General features: G+C 39.0%; 1 protein-coding gene across 2 annotated transcripts; it reads right to left on the bottom strand.

The window, feature by feature from the left end:
• Positions 1–349: 349 nt before the first annotated feature.
• Positions 350–16052, bottom strand: Wbp11 (WW domain binding protein 11). 2 transcript variants are annotated; one of them, XM_087214062.1, is made up of 12 exons: positions 15728–16052; positions 13474–13578; positions 12926–12957; positions 11985–12078; positions 9286–9482; positions 7863–7996; positions 7312–7511; positions 6455–6646; positions 4466–4567; positions 3777–4067; positions 2510–2692; positions 350–1353 (listed from the first exon to the last, which is right to left on the bottom strand). In XM_087214062.1, the coding sequence occupies exons 2-12, from the start codon at positions 13535–13537 to the stop codon at positions 920–922; spliced, it is 1923 nt and encodes a 640-aa protein (XP_087070188.1). In that variant the 5' UTR covers positions 13538–13578; positions 15728–16052; the 3' UTR covers positions 350–919. The 2 variants fall into 2 exon arrangements, with proteins under 2 accessions (XP_087070188.1, XP_004845887.1); XM_004845830.4 differs by having other exon boundaries at positions 15904–16049.
• Between the last annotated feature and the right edge of the window lie 201 nt (positions 16053–16253).

Raw genomic sequence — 16253 nt, 5'->3', positions numbered from 1 at the left:
ACTTTTTCTGATTCTGTAATAGTCTAGGAATGGTTTAAAATGGCCTCGGTCATTCAGCAAGTATCAGTCACAAAGCTCTGGGCAAATAAGTCATCTTTGAGGATAAGACTTCTATGCAATAAAAAGCCGAGTCAAGCTATTTGTAACACCTTTCAATTTCCCTAAAGCCAGTATGATAATCTCAAAGGCAAAGATTTTTCTGTTCTCTATTCCTTAAAATCTGAAACTCAGTTTTTACCATGTTTTCAGTAAAATCATTCTGTAGCGGAGATGGCAGTTCCTTAAAACTCTAAGTCTTAAATCCTTGCTTCTTTTTTGCCCATAAAACAAGGTATCATTAACACAAACAGTCGTTGGGGTAGTACATTTATTTATTTTTTTCCATGAAACAAAATTTAGGTCAGTGGGAAATAATTTTAATCAAAGAATTGTACATTTTCTCCCCACATATCCTACTCTGAATTAGGAAATGACATTGCAGTCCATTTCACTACGAGTAAAATATTACAAAATATTTACATGAAAATATTAAAAATAACTCAAACACAAAAAGATGAAATAAACTGGTTTTTTGAGAAATCTCTATTCCAGGGCCCACGGCACACAAGAGAGTCAAAACAAGTAAAAGATGTGCCGGGTCACAAATTCCCAAAAAATTGGAGGGGAAGAAATGGGATGCAAATGGCAGTGTGGAGAGAATGGATATTAGCAGCACGGCTTCGGTACCCAGACTTCTGGATGAAATACCCTCTCTCACGTGCAGGAAACTCCAAACAAGGCTGGACTCTAGGGTACCCCTTGAGCTGAAATCAGAAAATACCCTGACAGTGAAGCAGCTCTTTCACCTAAGCTTTAGTGCGAGTGTCCTGCTCCGTGAACCGCTGCTGTGAACAGAAGCCTGTTTCGGCCCCGGAAGCAGTCACAGCAACCCTTCCATCTCCTTCATGAAAGCTTCATAAACATCATCCTTAGTTTGTACTGAGACAGGAACAGAAGGACCAGATTTGGGGGCTGCTTTGGCAAGAGGCACAGCAGAATCATCCTCTGACTTTCTTTGGGGGGCAGCAGCGGCCCCTTTATTCTCCCGACGTACCCTCAGTGCAGTGGGCACAAATCGAGTAATCTCTGCCTTGGGGTTAGTGATTTGTGGCTTGGCGCTGATGGTCGCTGTGGCTTTCTTCTCGATGGTGGCTGCACTCGTGTCATCCGCCTTGGGTCGCTGAATCAAGTTGGGGGGGGCACTCAACACGCCTGGGTTCGGCAAGGGAGCTGGGGGGAAGAGCCCAGGTGGGGCAGGTCCCAGTGGAGGCACCAAAGGCGGGCGCATCATGCCAGGACGGGGCGGGGGGATACCTAAATGAAAAGGCAAAGACCCAGGGTGAACACAATGACTAATGCCGTTTCACTTCTATTAAACTGCGGTTAAAGCGCTATTAAACCACCATGCTTAAATGTAGGTAGGGAAGTTTAAAAAAATGGTAACATTTTACAGAAAAAAGCTGAACTCATGCCATACTCTTTAATACTTGGGAATATATTTTGATAGTAAAGGAATGCAACATTCCCCTTCACTCTGTATCCCTATACTATATAAAGTAAAATCACCAACTGGTTTCAAATACTGCTTTAAATTTGACATCTCAGAATACAACTCTCACTGTATAGTGCAGATGGCATTAAAGTCAAAGTCAGGGGTTCATCCCCATCCCTAATTTACTTATTTCCATGCCACTACCACTGCAAGATGAGTTAACTCAGTGGGCAGGAAATAAACGTTTAACACTGGTCAGTAAATGAACATGAAATGAAAAAACAATCGCCAACACATAATTACTGGAAAACAATTCATGTACTATCAATGGTTCAGACACACACTCATCATATATCAGGGCCTGCAGTTCTCTGAATATAAAACACTATATGCTGTTGATTAGAGACTTGTAATTAATTATTCTGTGTACCACTAAGAAAGAGAAAGCCTAAGCTGGGGCACTAAACCTCCTGTGACTTTTCCCCCTGTGGCACTGAGCCCAAGGGCCTTCCCACTGAGTTAATTTCCCACTTCTTTTAACATTTTTTATTTCAAGATGGGGCCTCACTAAGTCATTTGGCTGGGCATAAACTTGGATCATCCTGCCTCAGCCTTCCAGAGAGCTGGGATTACAGGTGTGCACTCATGCCCAGCGGTAATTTTAAACCTTAGGCTGAAACTCATGCAGATGCACAAAACAGCTTCATATTTACAACTGTACTTGTAAAAGGAAAAAAACCTCTAATATAAAATCCAACCCAATGTGGTCTATGGCTGTGAAGCTCTGCAAGTGACAGGCGGAAACAAATGAAATATCTACTTCAAGAACTCTGCATCAGTTTAGGCCAAAAGCAATTAAAATCCATCACTGATCATTAAGACTTCCTTTGCATTCAAGATACTGAGATGTGACAATGCCTCAGAGCATATGAAGAACACAGTGGCCTAGGTTTTTGTTATGGAAACTGAAAGCGTCACCTGGAGGTGCAGGGGGAGGTAGCCTTGGTGGGGGGCCCCGGGGAGGAGGGCCAGGGGGGAGCCCTGGAGGAGGACCAGGGGGAGGGCCAGGGGGTCGGCCTGGTGGTGGTCCTGGAGGTAAAAGTCGTGGCAAAGGCCCTCGGAGTCCTGGCATTCCAGGTGGTCTCAGGAATGGAGGAGCCCCTAAAAAGAGAAAAATGATAAATAAATGTGACACAAATACACATGAAGTAACAATCGTGGTATAAATGGTTTGACTTAGAAGTTTAATAACTCAAAATTAGATAACTTCATTAACTCATTAAAATATGTGGAGATAGAATTTATTCAACAAATATCAAAGCATCAGTAAGAGGGTATTGGATTAATTATGGACCATTTCTTTTTACTACCCAGCACTGACAAAAAAAAGCATATTCAATCACATCTCTGCTGGGCTGGAAATACACAAGCATGACAAAACTCTTAAATAGTTCAAGAATAAGCTGCAAATGGAGTAAGTCAGGTTGCTTTAAAGATTCCCTGAATGTCATTAAGATACAGTCAAAGATCAGTGAGAATTACATACAATTGGTAATTTTGCTTTGCACCAATCAATAAAGGGTTATCTCACTTGAAGCCAATTTAATTGGATGATTCTAAGAAGAAGGACTAAAATTATAAAAAGCCAAGAAATTCCCTTGGTTGTATGAAATTATAAATAAGGTCTTTCTACTTTTTAAGTTGAACACTTGATAAACAGACTGATTACCTTTGCCTTTATTAAGAGAACCATAATTTACAAAACCATCAGGATTATCTTGACACTCAATAGCTCTTAAACTAAGAACATCATTAGATAGTACTAACTGTGCCCTAGTCTTACCTGCTCTCAATTTAGAACTGGGTCAACTTGTCATATTAAAAAGTAACACTGGGGCCGGGGATTTAGCTCAGTGGTTTTGCCGCCTGCTGCGCAAGTGCAATGACCTGAGTTCGATCCCCGGTACCAAAAAAAAAAGTAACACCAAAGAAAGTACAGTTACATGTTCAAATTTCTGACTGCTGTAGCCAGAAATAAGAACCTTGAAAAAACAAGGCCCTGTCAAGAGTGCAGCTTTGAACAATGCTTTAGAAATGAACAAGTGTCATATATCTTTTGCGCATTCTTGCTATCTTTAGAGGATTCCATTAGGAGGAAACAAGAGAGCCTTACTACTAATAATGTACATTTTCTGGAAAGAGTTCATTAACGTTAAATATGTATTCACATCCTATAAGCGCTTACCTGGAGGTGGCCCAGGAGGGAGGCTTGTAGGTGGTCCAGGAGGCCGCAAAGGTGGAGCAGGGGGTGGTCCCAGAGGAGGCGGGCCTGGCATAGGCGGCGCTTGAATCTGAGGAGGAACAGACTGTGGGGGCACCTGCTGCTGGGAAGAAGCAGTAGCTGTGCCATCAGAATGAAGATCTTCCTTATGCTGTTTCTGTGATTGCTTCTCTACTTCAGAATCATCAGAATCATCATCATCGTCATCCTCTGAAAATTCCTCTACTTCCCGTCCCTCCTCGGGGATTTCCTGACCTGAAAGAAAATTTTAAAATGGGTAAACAGAGTTGATTCATTTTTTACATCCTAGAGCAGTGCAAAGACTGCAGATACAAGTTAAGCACATTCTTAAAAATTAACAACCAAATAGTCTTCCTCAATAAAGCACTTCGATGTGGAAGAATCAAACAGTATTCTGTGCAACCGTGTTTGTGTAGCAGTGGACCGATCCCAGGCTTCAGAGCAAGACAGACCTACACTTAAATGTACGCCCAACAACTCACTAACTGCAGAACTTGGGGCAGCCTATCCAATGGTTCCAAACCTAAATTTTTATAAACACAGACTTACTACTTATTTCAGGGTTCTGAGATAGTAAATGGAAGATTGTACGCAAAAGCAACCAAAAAGTGACGCGCTATTCCTTGCCTTACCCGCCATTCGAAGCATCATGGCTTGAAGAGGAGTCAGCTCCTTCATGTTCTTCTTTTTCTTTCTTGATTTTCCAGGCATATCTGCAAACCGCACACTCAGACCTAAGGGGTTGGGAGGGTAGGAGTAGAGTAAATACGGATCAATAAATTCAGTTGATGTTTACTATGTAACTCAAAAGTATTATATAGTTCCAACCCATTACTGGACAGAACTGCAGAAATGGCTATATTAAAGATGTAAACTGGCAGTAAATACATGTTACAGTGATTTAAGATACATAAATCTTAAAAGTTTAAACAATGCTATTTATATCTTTATGTCAATAAAATTGAACCCTCAGATAAAAATCAATTCTATATAAAAAATATTCATTGCAAAAAAAAGAGAAAAATATTCATTGCATAAAACATACAAAACAGAAAGGATATAATCACAAAATATACAGAACTGAAATATAGTTAAAAGATTTACTTCCTTAAAAGATACAAGGAAATTCTGCTATATATTAAGCTACAAAAATTTTCTGAATGGGCCGAGAATTTAGCTCAGTGGTTTCGCCGCCTGCTGTGCAAGCGCAAGGACCTGAGTTTGATCCCTGGTACCAAAAAAAAAAAAAAAAAAAAAAATTTTCTGAAAAGAGACATAGGAAAGGATGGAAGGCTAGCTATCTCACGAAGTTAGAAAAATCCTAACACCTCTACTAACCTACAGGTCAACATAAAATATAAACAAACTGAAGCCAACAGTATTAAAAAAAAAATGTCATAAGCATGCAGGGTTGTTCCCACATATACAAGATGGTTTCACAAAGAAAAGCTAGCAAGGTAATTCACTACAATAACTTGAAAAGAAAAAAACCACATCCAGCAGATGCTTACAAAATATGATAAAAAAAAAAAAAAGAAAACAACAACAACAGGAAAACTGGGAACAGAAAGAGACTTTTTAACCTGCCAAAGGCTACCCACTAGGCATTACTGCACCTCATGTATAGTATCAGGAGCATTTTTAGTTGGTAAACATTGAAAGAAGATGGTTATTCTATGCAGGCAGGACTTTATAGTTTGGTTAGCCTGTATCCTTAGTGCCTAGAAAAAAGCCTGGCATATAGTAAAACCTCAATGAATATTAGCTGAAAGAATATCAAGGCAAAGTTGGGCCAGACATTTTCAGAGTATGTGTCCTGATGAGTGTACAAAGAAAAACAGTTGGCAGAAAAAAGAAAAAAGGGAAGAGACCAAAGTCCCAGAGAAAGCAGAGCGGCTGTGACTCTGAGTTTACTTTCTCGTATGAGTTCCTACCTAAGAGTCTCCTATACTCTTCTAGTACCATTTCTAACACTCTAGCTTTTTGGTTTGCAGTCACGACTAAGAAATAGTAGAAGAAATGTCTATCATCACTGTAAATACTGTTAGCATTATATATCCTAACACTACATATAAACACTGTATGCCAACTGTAGGCTACAAAAACAATCCCCAAAGAAGCCCCAATACCAGTGATGCTTGACAGAATCAGTGTGCACTCTACATGGCCCAGGACATACTACATTGCATACAATTTTTCAAACAATAAATAATATACACCATAGATAAAATGTAGTTCATGATTCCACTTACAGATGTACCTGAGTTATAATTATAATCCTGGTTCATGTTTAGATACCATGAATATAGATAATTCAAGGAGCAAAAAAAGACATTTAAAAAAGTGTATTCAGGAAAAACCCAAAAGGTTATAGTCCCCTTTCTGTCCTATAGCACATCCATGACAGTGTAGCTTTACGGTGTTAAACTACATACACTGTTTACTCCTTACATTTACTGAATACTATGTGTCAGAAATTTTCAAAATAATGAGACATACAGGTGAATACAACTGTGATACCTCCCGTCAGAGCTCACATTACTTTCGCTCACTGCTAAATTGGGCACTTTGGCCGTGCACTCTTCGCTGGCCAGCACCATGGGCTGTCCATCTGGCCGTACCTGACTTCTTCTCTTCAGTGTTGTCTCGCTCGCTGTCATCGCGGTGCACAAACTCATCCCCCTCACTTTCTCCTTCCGTCCTGTCCGAGTCACTGTCATCGGTGCTGTCATCGTGCTTGTCTTGATCCATGTCCTCAGGGTAGCCGTCATCTTCACTGGTGCTGGAAACATCATCATCATGACCACGTTGCACTAGAGGGGCAGAGCACGGAATGAGTAACACGATGAAGCACTCCACTGCATGGTCGCCAGAAATATGGAAACTACGCTCATTACATAACTCAGAATATTCATCTGTGCACGTAAAAAATCAGTATATAATTGCAGCTATGAGTTTGGTTATTTTTACTAGGTAATATTTCTAAATATTCCTTTTGATAATGTAAGCTTTAAAAAAATTCAAATGTGAAACAATAAATGATCACATACAGTGAAATGAGTCTGATGACAATAATACTGAAAGAGGACAGGCATCCTAATATTAAGGGGTTGGCAGTTAATGCTGTGACATCGCTAAGAAAAGCCTGGTTAATGCAGGCCAGGCATGATGGTGCATGGCTGCAATCCCAGCATTTGGGATGCTGAGGCAGGAGGATCGCGAGTTCAAGGCCAGTTTGGGCTACACAGCAACTCTAAGAGAAAAGAATAATGTAAAACAAACACTTCTATACATGCTTATGTATGATTCTTGTACTTGGGTAGATTCTATGATTTATCCATCAGTATACGCATTACATATACATAGTGTTCTCATTTATTTCCTAGGTTCTGAGGGTTATGAACAACATGTTAAATAGGGCCAACATGAGAAATGACAGTGCAAAGGTCCTAACAAGAAAGAAACATTCACGCCTTACCAAGATCAGGACTATACAACATGTCCTCATCCCGCCTACGAGGAGGAAGATCTAGAGCAAAGCCCACTTTACGGCCGTACATCTGCAAGACTTGGGGTGGAGGTGGGCCAGGGGGAGGACCAGGAGGTTTCCTGCCGGGGGGCAAACGTGGAACACCATGTCCAAGAAGAGGAAGGATGGAAACTGCTCGAGTTGGTGGTCTGTTAAAAAAAAAAGGGCAATAGTGACCACATAAGAGGAGTGAAGGGGTCCAAGAGAAGAAGCCCAAAGCAGGAGTGAGGGGAAGAAATAAGAATTAAGATCTGCTATGTGCCAACTCCCCACGATGAATGTCATAATTGTAAAGTACGGTGAACAGTAGTAATAAAATGTAAAAATTGAAAAAATACAGTACTTATTTCTCCTTCTAAATTTCCAAGGGATTTCTTCACATTTAGTCAAGTGTCACATTGCTTATATCCACATCGCCTTTTATTTCTCACTGTACCAATTTTGGCACGTTGTATCCAAGGTGCTTTTAATGAATGCTGATCATGATACTGCTTCCTTACCCATAGGCTGAGGTTTTCTTAAGAATGGAGGGCGGCTGGGCACCAGGAAGTGGAATGTCCTGGATTAAGATGTTGGAAGGAGCATGCGGCATATCTGGCAAAGGAATACTCTCTACTTCCACATGCTGAGCGTTCTGAAACAGGGAGAAACTTCAATAGCATGTTAAGAAGTAATCCACAAACTCTACACCAAAAATGACATGTCAGCTGTTTCATAACCTGAATTTGCTTTCCAACAAACATCATGAAAAAACAAGAACTGAAAGGATCTTTATTTCTTCCAAAGAACCAAAGTCTAGATGTTTTGTTCTTGATCCTTTCATAGATAGGACTCTACAGCTGATTCCTTTTGGATATGATTTGAAGTAGCTGTTTAGAGAAGTCTGCTTTTTTTTTGAGACAAGGTCTTGCTTTATAGCTCAGGCTGGCCTTGATATTACAGCAATTCTCCTGCTTCAGCCTCCTTAGTGCTCGGATTACAGGTGACCACGCCTGGCAGAAATCTAACTGTTAAAGGCAGTAACAAAGCTATGCTATTTAATATTCTGGATGATAATATATAAGCTAACAAATGTATATATCCAGCAGTAGAACTTAGACTCTAAAATTAGTCTGCCTTTGTTGAATCTGTGCCCTGTATTATCTGTATGCCATTAAGCAAGTTATCTTATGTTTTCTTATCTGTAAAATGGGACCCACAATACATACTTTACATTTTATCTTTATCCATTTTTATTTTAAAGTAAAATTTACAATGAAATGTGTAATTTCAATGAGTCTTGACAAAGGCACACACACATATATACCTTATTCCCCTTCCCAATCAATCCCTAACACTATCTATCCCAAGGCAACTACTTTTAATAATTTTTTCCCTCTCTAGTTTTGCCTGTTCTAGCATTTCATATAAATGGAATTACTATGAAAGAAGCACAGCATGTTTCTGAGATATATATAGATATATATATATATATATTCCTTAAATATTTTAATCCTGTTTCATCATTAGATCATTTTTTGTTTGCTGAATAGTATTCTATTGTATAAATATACTATAGTTTGATTATTCATTATCCAGTAATAGACACCTAGACTATCAGGTTTTGGCTATTTACTGTGTTGGTGGATATATTAATTTTTCTTGTGTAAGATTTGCTGGCTTACATGGTGAGAATGTTGTCTTATAAGAAACTGCCATGAACAAGAGCTTTACAACAATGAATTTTCCCATTAACTTTTTTTTTTTTTTGAGACAGGTTCTCACTATGTAGTTCAGACTGGCCTCAAACTCAGTGATCCACCTGCCTCAGCATCCTGAGTGCTGGGATTACAGATGTGTGCCATCATGCCCAGCTCCCATTAACTTTTAAGAGCAAATCTTACATAAAACATTTTATCTATCTTTCATGAGAAACTTGATTACCTTGACAGCATCAAAATATTGGCTAAGTTGAGCCCTTTTCTGTTCATATTCTACTTCTAGCTTTCTCAATTCTTTATAAATATCTGGATTCTCTTTTTCATAAAGTCGTAGGATACGTTCAAAGGTTTCACGAAGCTTTTTACGTTTGTCTTTGAGTACTTTCTCATTTAACTGTGGTTGTTGCACTGGGTTAAACTCTGGGAGAAAAAAATAGATTACAGAGTTATAAGCAAACGGTTACATCATTTAGACATTCAGAGACTAGTTTATTAAAAACTTCTTAGATAAACACTGGTCCTGTCATTTAATTCTGCAGTCTTAGGCACTGCACTTGAATGTTCTAAAGTGTCCTCACCTGAAAAATGGGGACACCAATTATTTTGTAACAAAGTTCTGATGATACAATGAAATTGCAAACAGAATATGCAGTGATGTTTGGTTGATCATGTCTATTACTTTTATGATGGACCTATGTTCCTTAACTAGCTATCATTTAACCCCTTCTCCCCTTAACTGATCTTGTGTCAATATGAGCCTTAATGTCAGTTCCTTTGCCCCAAGAGGGACTAGCACAAGACTTCCAGCTCTGCCTGGTCAATCATATCTCCCCATCTTTCTGTTTAGTAATGATATAAGGAGATCGACTAGCACATGATCCAAACTGGGACCAGACCTTTCTCCTGGAGATAGTAAGCAGGATAAAGCAAGCCTAGAGCTGTCTGTGGCTCTCTCTCCCAACCACAAATTCTGCAGATGTCCCACTTTCCACCCTGAGGATTTCATCGGCATTATCCTGAATGAAGCAAACAAAGTAGACTAGACAGACCAACAGTTCTGACAATGGGATTTCAATGGGGTTTCAAAGGTGGTCGGCTTCAAGTGGGACTTGCTTAATCATAGCAGCCAATGTCTACTTTGTCTTCTCCCTTTTCCCTTTTCTTAAAGAGTAACAAGTTGAACTACCTTCTTCCCTAAATCCTATTAACTATGAACCTTGGTGATTTATTCAAATCTACAAAGTGTATTCTTATATTATTCCTAGTGTGATTAATAAAAGTGCTGAATGTGTGAGTTTTAATCCCAGTTTTGCCTTTATATAGCAGTATGATTTTGAAATAGTAACTGCTGTGTCAGTTTCCTCACCTATAAAACAGAGACACTTTACCCTAAAAAGTTATTGAGGGTAAGATAATATGTATAAAAACCTGAAGCAACCTCAGTTATTATTATTACCTCCTTTTAAAACAACAAAGAACAATTTTAGACCATTTAACATGGGTTCTGTGACACTGGAGGGAAAATAATTGTCTTTAGTGATATTTAAACCAGACACAACAAGTGAAATCCATTATAGCTAAGCTGGGAGAGATGTGAGGTCTTGGCCCAGAGCTCCTGACCAAGCTACTTCATGGACTCTCAAAAGTTATTTCGGGAACTTTGTAGTACCACAGTCCCAGGTGACAGGATGTTCTGAACCCCAATTAATTCATCACTGAGGAATTCTGCCATCTTTTTCACCTCCTATCCTTTTTTTGGACATACCACTGAATCTGTGGGGTATCTCTGTAAACAATGTTGTATGTAAAGATCACTTTAAAACACAACACAACTGGAAAAAAGGTAGGATACAGGAGGAAGAACGTAGAATTGACAAAAATTTGACAGCTGATAAGCATATGGGAGTTAACTAGACTCCTTTTTTGCATGTTTGAAAACTTCTGTTTTAGAGTAAAAACAAACTAGGTTCAATTCCCAGGACTGCAAAATAAAGAAATGAGTACGAAAACTTCTATTCTAAAGAAAGACAAATAACTCTGTATGTTCTTATAGGAAAAGAAAGGGTATCTGTGTGTGCACATAACATTTCCAGTGGCTATTCTGGTCCCCCACTTAGGATGGCTCCACTTAAGATTTTTTCTACTTTGCAATGACATGAAAGCTGTAAGCATTCAATAGAAACTTCTCAAGTACACATACAATTGTTCTGTTTTTCACTTTCAGTACAGAATTCAGTAAAGTACATGCTATACACAACACTAATATAAAATAAATAGGCTTTGAATTTAATGATTTTGCCTAATTGAAGGTTGACCTAAGTGTTCTGAGCACATTTAAGGAGGCCAGGCTAAGCAATCATGTTCATTAGGTTCGATGCATTAAAAACTTAATTTATGTTATTTTCAATTTACCAGTGATTTAATGGAATGTGACCCCATCATAAGTCAAGGAATACCTGTGTGAGATGATTTCTTTTACATTCTTACCAAATGGCCAAATATCTTTTTGGATCGTCTCATTGAAAAAATAAAAAATTGCCTTATATTCACAGTGGTCTAATACTTAAGATTTACATGGTAGCTGCCAACATTAGAAAAACAATTATTTCATAAATCAAATTTGTCTTCTCTTAGGAAAAAAAAAAAAAAGGGCTGGCCAGACTGGACTTTTATTAATTCACAAGTTACCTCCAGCTAAATGACTTTTCTCCTACTCTAGGATACGGGATCTCCAGTTTGTAAAAGCCCCCATCTCTCCATTCCATTTTAGTGTCCCCTTCCTGTCACTGAAACTAACTGGGTGTCAAATGCCATCCTGCTTTGTTTTCCTTAGGCCATGCTGCCTCACTTAGCATGTGCCTGCCTCTGTGCACATCGGATCTCTGTAGCTGCTATAAAATTAGGCCTTTTAACAAGATTTACCCATTTCATCCAATTTCTCCATGTCCCGGATAATCTGTTTGGGATCTTTCATCTTCAAAACTGCAGCTCGAACCATCATGCGCTGTTTTTTGTTCTTAGCAAAGTGAAAGAAGAGCAGATGTTAAGAAGTTGGATGTCTGTGAGTTATTTCAATACGCTTCAAGAACTGACCTAAACTGTATTGTGAATTTCCCTTTGGTTTCTGATCATTTGTTGTTGGCTTTTTTTTTGTTTTTTTGTACCAGGGATCAAACTTGGGACCTTTTGCTTTCAAGGCGGCACCACTGAGCTAAATCCCCGGCCCTCCAATTATTTGTTTTAACCAGTAGAAACAGAGGCATGAAATTTTTTTGCTCTCAAAAATAAATTTAGTCAAAAAGAAGTCCTTTCTTGGGCAAGTATTTCTTTTAAAGTTGGGGTTAAAAAATTCTATATTGATTGGAGTAGGGAAAAGTTCTGCAAAATGGAATGCTAAACAATAAAACAAGAACACCCCATTGAAAATGATTAAAAATCTGGGTTTCCTCAATGTGTTAATGAATGATAGTAAAAGATCATTCCTTTCTTATTCAAGTACCTTGCCACAAACTAACCTGGAAGACAGGATACAGAAACTATCCAGCAATGATTTCCACTCACTAATTCAGTAGTTTTTGACAAGTTATGTCTTGATAAGTATCAAAAAGTAATTATTTTCACAAGTATTATTTTTTTTTAACTCTTTGGGAAAGATAAACAATGTCATTAAAACCCATTAGAATCTACCTGCAAAGTTACTTCAGTTCATTTTTTAAATAGCAAATTCTATGGTTTTGATGAAGAAGCATAAATCATCTATTTTGGCAAATAAATGAAAATGTTATTTTGAACTGCACTAATTCCAAAAACTAACATGTGCCAAGTAACTCTTAAAGCTACACAGGATTCTTCTGATAGCGTACCTTCTTTAATTCTCTCTTCCGGGCTTCCTTTCCTTAAAGGGAAAGAGGGACAGATGATACAACTTTAAACAATGTAACATTACCATTTTTTCCCTTTTAATCCAGATAATTCTTTATTGTGTAAGACTATCCTATGCACTGTAGGATATTCAGTAGCACCCTTTGTTTCTACCCACTAGATGATGATAGTGCCCTTCTAATCACAACCAAAAATGTTAAGGCATTTTTAAGTTTCTTTAGAAAGTAAATCTTAAGGAAAAAAATACCATAAAGAGCTTGCAAAATAATGAGTACATTCAAAATTCCAAATGTAAAAAGAAAGCCTTAAGCCAATTCTACTTTGCAAGTCACTTAAATCTCAAAAATGAAATAAGTATTAATTTATTTACATGTTTAAAGTTTTAATTTTGTGCTATCACAACTCCAGATAACTTTACACTATTTACTCCTCCTATGACTGCTGATGTAGTAATTAAGCCACTAAATAGTCCCTAATATCTGCAATTTTTAACACTCCTCTATTCACCAATCCACTACTGGACACTTACGAGCTTGGTCGGTAGGGTTCATAAATTTTCCACTCTTGGTGGATGATGTCGATCTCCGCCCCATATTGGCAATCTATAATGGTTTATTCTTAAAAAAAAACAACCCTGCAAAAACAAAGAAATAGCTTATTTCTTCTATTTTCATTAGAGTTCCTAGCAATCCCTGGAAAGAAACATCCTTTTATTAATTTTGTGAGACCTTGTTCTTTCCTTAGGTTTTGCCTTTAGTATCCAAGAAAAATGGCCTCAACTTTCCTGACCACAAAGAAAATTATTCTTTAGAAAGGTTAGGGGTATGAAGGTGACTTTATTATTCATCAGTTTAACATTTTCCTCATGAATCACAGCACTGATTGTCTATTGAAGAAAAAAATCATCTAGAAAATGTTTTAGCAATATGGCATAAACCATGAATATGAAAAGTCCTTTGTCTACATCCTCCTTTTATTTACATGTGGGGAGAAAGAAGAAAAAAGAAAATGGGAGAAATGGATTTGGGATCAAAGACAAAAATGTTCCCCTTGCCTCTCTTGGCATGCATGTTGTACATTTCCAACACTTTTTATAGTAAAAAGTCATGAATTCAACCATATTTAACTCAGATTTAGTTCTAATTCAGATATAATTCTTGACTCTCAAGAGCTTAAAGCATTAATTGAAAAATGCAAATATTAAAGATTAGTATATTGAGAGAATGCCCCCAAAACCTCAATATTAAGATACCTGTTTTTCTTAGTAGTATGTACTTGATTCCAGATTTGTATTTTTTAAGGTAATTGACAAAACGATAACTATGTTCAATGAGAAATATTTTTAAAAGTAAAAACTTTTTACTTTCTCTTTTACTCCGAGTGAAGCTTTTTTGAAACAGTCTTTCCAATAATAAAGGCAGACACATTTGTTTCTTTTAAAAAGTGGACACTTTTTTTTTGGCTATTAGATTACCAGTTTATTTTAAAAGGATACAATTCAGGAACAGCCAAGGGAAGAGATGCACTGGACAACTAATAGGAAGGGGAAGGGAGCTGCTATGCCCTTAGGTCCAGGCCGCTGCCAGCATTTCCTGAAGTTCACCAAACCCTATCCCTTCGGGGTTTCACGAGGCTTCAATAGGCCTGACTGAATAAACCATCAATCCCCAGCCCCTCTCTCCTTTCCCGTGGGAGTGGGACTGAAAGTTCCAACTCTCTAAATCACATGGTCAATTGACAACAAGCCCCCCTAGTCCATTGGGACTTTCCAGAAGTCACCTCAGGAACTCAGGTGTGGCTGAAATGGGGTTGTTATGAATAACAAAAGAAACTTCTTTATCACCATTAGGAAATACAAGGATTTTTAGGGATTTAGGAAATTACAGGGGTTAAAAGTGGACACTTTTAAAGGGCAGGAAAGGGAAAAAGAGAAAATCATAAGGTGAATTTTCTGGTAGACCCTACAATTATACCTTCCCTTCATCCTTTCAGAGAGTTTTGTCAGACAAGTTTGTTACAGTTAATGCTGGGGGCGGGGGGGGGGTACTGGAAATCGAACCCAGGGCTTTCACACTGAGCTGCGTCTCTTTATCTACAGATTTTTTAATTCTGAGACGGAGTGTAACCGGATCACTAAATTGCCCAGCCTGGGCTCAAACTTCTTATTCTCCTGCGTCAGATTTCCAGAGGGCTGGGATTACAGGAGCGTGCCACCACAACCGGCTCAGTTAATGCTTCTACAATCAAGCATTCAAGCGTCCTGATTTCTGCTAGATGTTTCAGAGCTGTTCCATTAGCAATTTATCCTGTCAAGTATATCTTTTTCGGAAAAACTAGGGGCAGGGAGAGCAGAACGTAGCGAAGGGGGAGAACCAGCAAAATATTACAAATACATGCTCCTGTATCTTTCACTGCCTCTATTTTTTGTGTTTCATTTCTCAAGTATTCTCATATTCCGAACCTCTTCTCCCAAAACAAAAGAGACACGAATTAAAGATAATTTTTACAGAAGACTATGGAGAATACTTCAGTCCACAAAAACTACTTTTCTGTCTAAAAGCAGAGGCGATCGGGAAATCAGGCCAAAAATCGCGAGGAATTAAATAGCCAAAGAGGTTTCAATGGGACGGGGTGCAGGTCCACGAAGGGAGGCAAGAGCAGCAGCAACTGCCGAAACCATAGCGACGGTTGATACTGACTCGAGGTACGAGACTTCAGACTTAAGGCAGCGGTCAATATGCACGGGAGGCGGTGCTAGTCGTCCCACGAACTCAGCCACGTACCGCTGGACTCCGCGCCACGCCGGGCCCAGGAATCCTCCAGTCCGCGACTCGGAAGACCCGAACCCCGGAGAGGGACAGCGGGGCAAAGGGGCCTGATATCCTCGGGGTAAACGCGCGGGCCCCAGAAAAGGATGGGAGAAATGGAGCCGTGGAGTAAAGCAATCTCATACACTCACACTTCTGCTGGGCTCCCAGAACTGTTAGATGCGGGGAGGGGACGATTCCCGGACTCCTTTACCCCGGAGGGGCCTTCACCTCTCCTTCTCGGTCAAACGCCTACCCTCCGCCATCTTGAAACCTCGCGCCCCTCCGCCATCCTTACGTCACTTCCTATCCCTGGACCTAAGATCTCTTAGCGTATCTCAGTCCTGGAACCATAGAGAATATCCAGGAACTCTAGGACCAGAGTCGCTTCCGCTCTAATACAATACCCAATTGATTGATTTTAGGCTAAGAGCCCGCCTCCCACGTCAATTGACACGTATTTAGTCTAATAGAAATAAGGAAAAGGAAGCCGTTATGCGAT

This window comes from Heterocephalus glaber, unplaced genomic scaffold, assembly GCF_053883595.1.
Source record: "Heterocephalus glaber isolate CG9 unplaced genomic scaffold, H.glaber_assembly_v1.0 deba00001444, whole genome shotgun sequence".
NCBI lineage: Eukaryota > Metazoa > Chordata > Mammalia > Rodentia > Bathyergidae > Heterocephalus > Heterocephalus glaber.
Note: the sequence above shows the minus strand (reverse complement) of the source record. Positions and strands in the feature narration are given on the sequence as shown.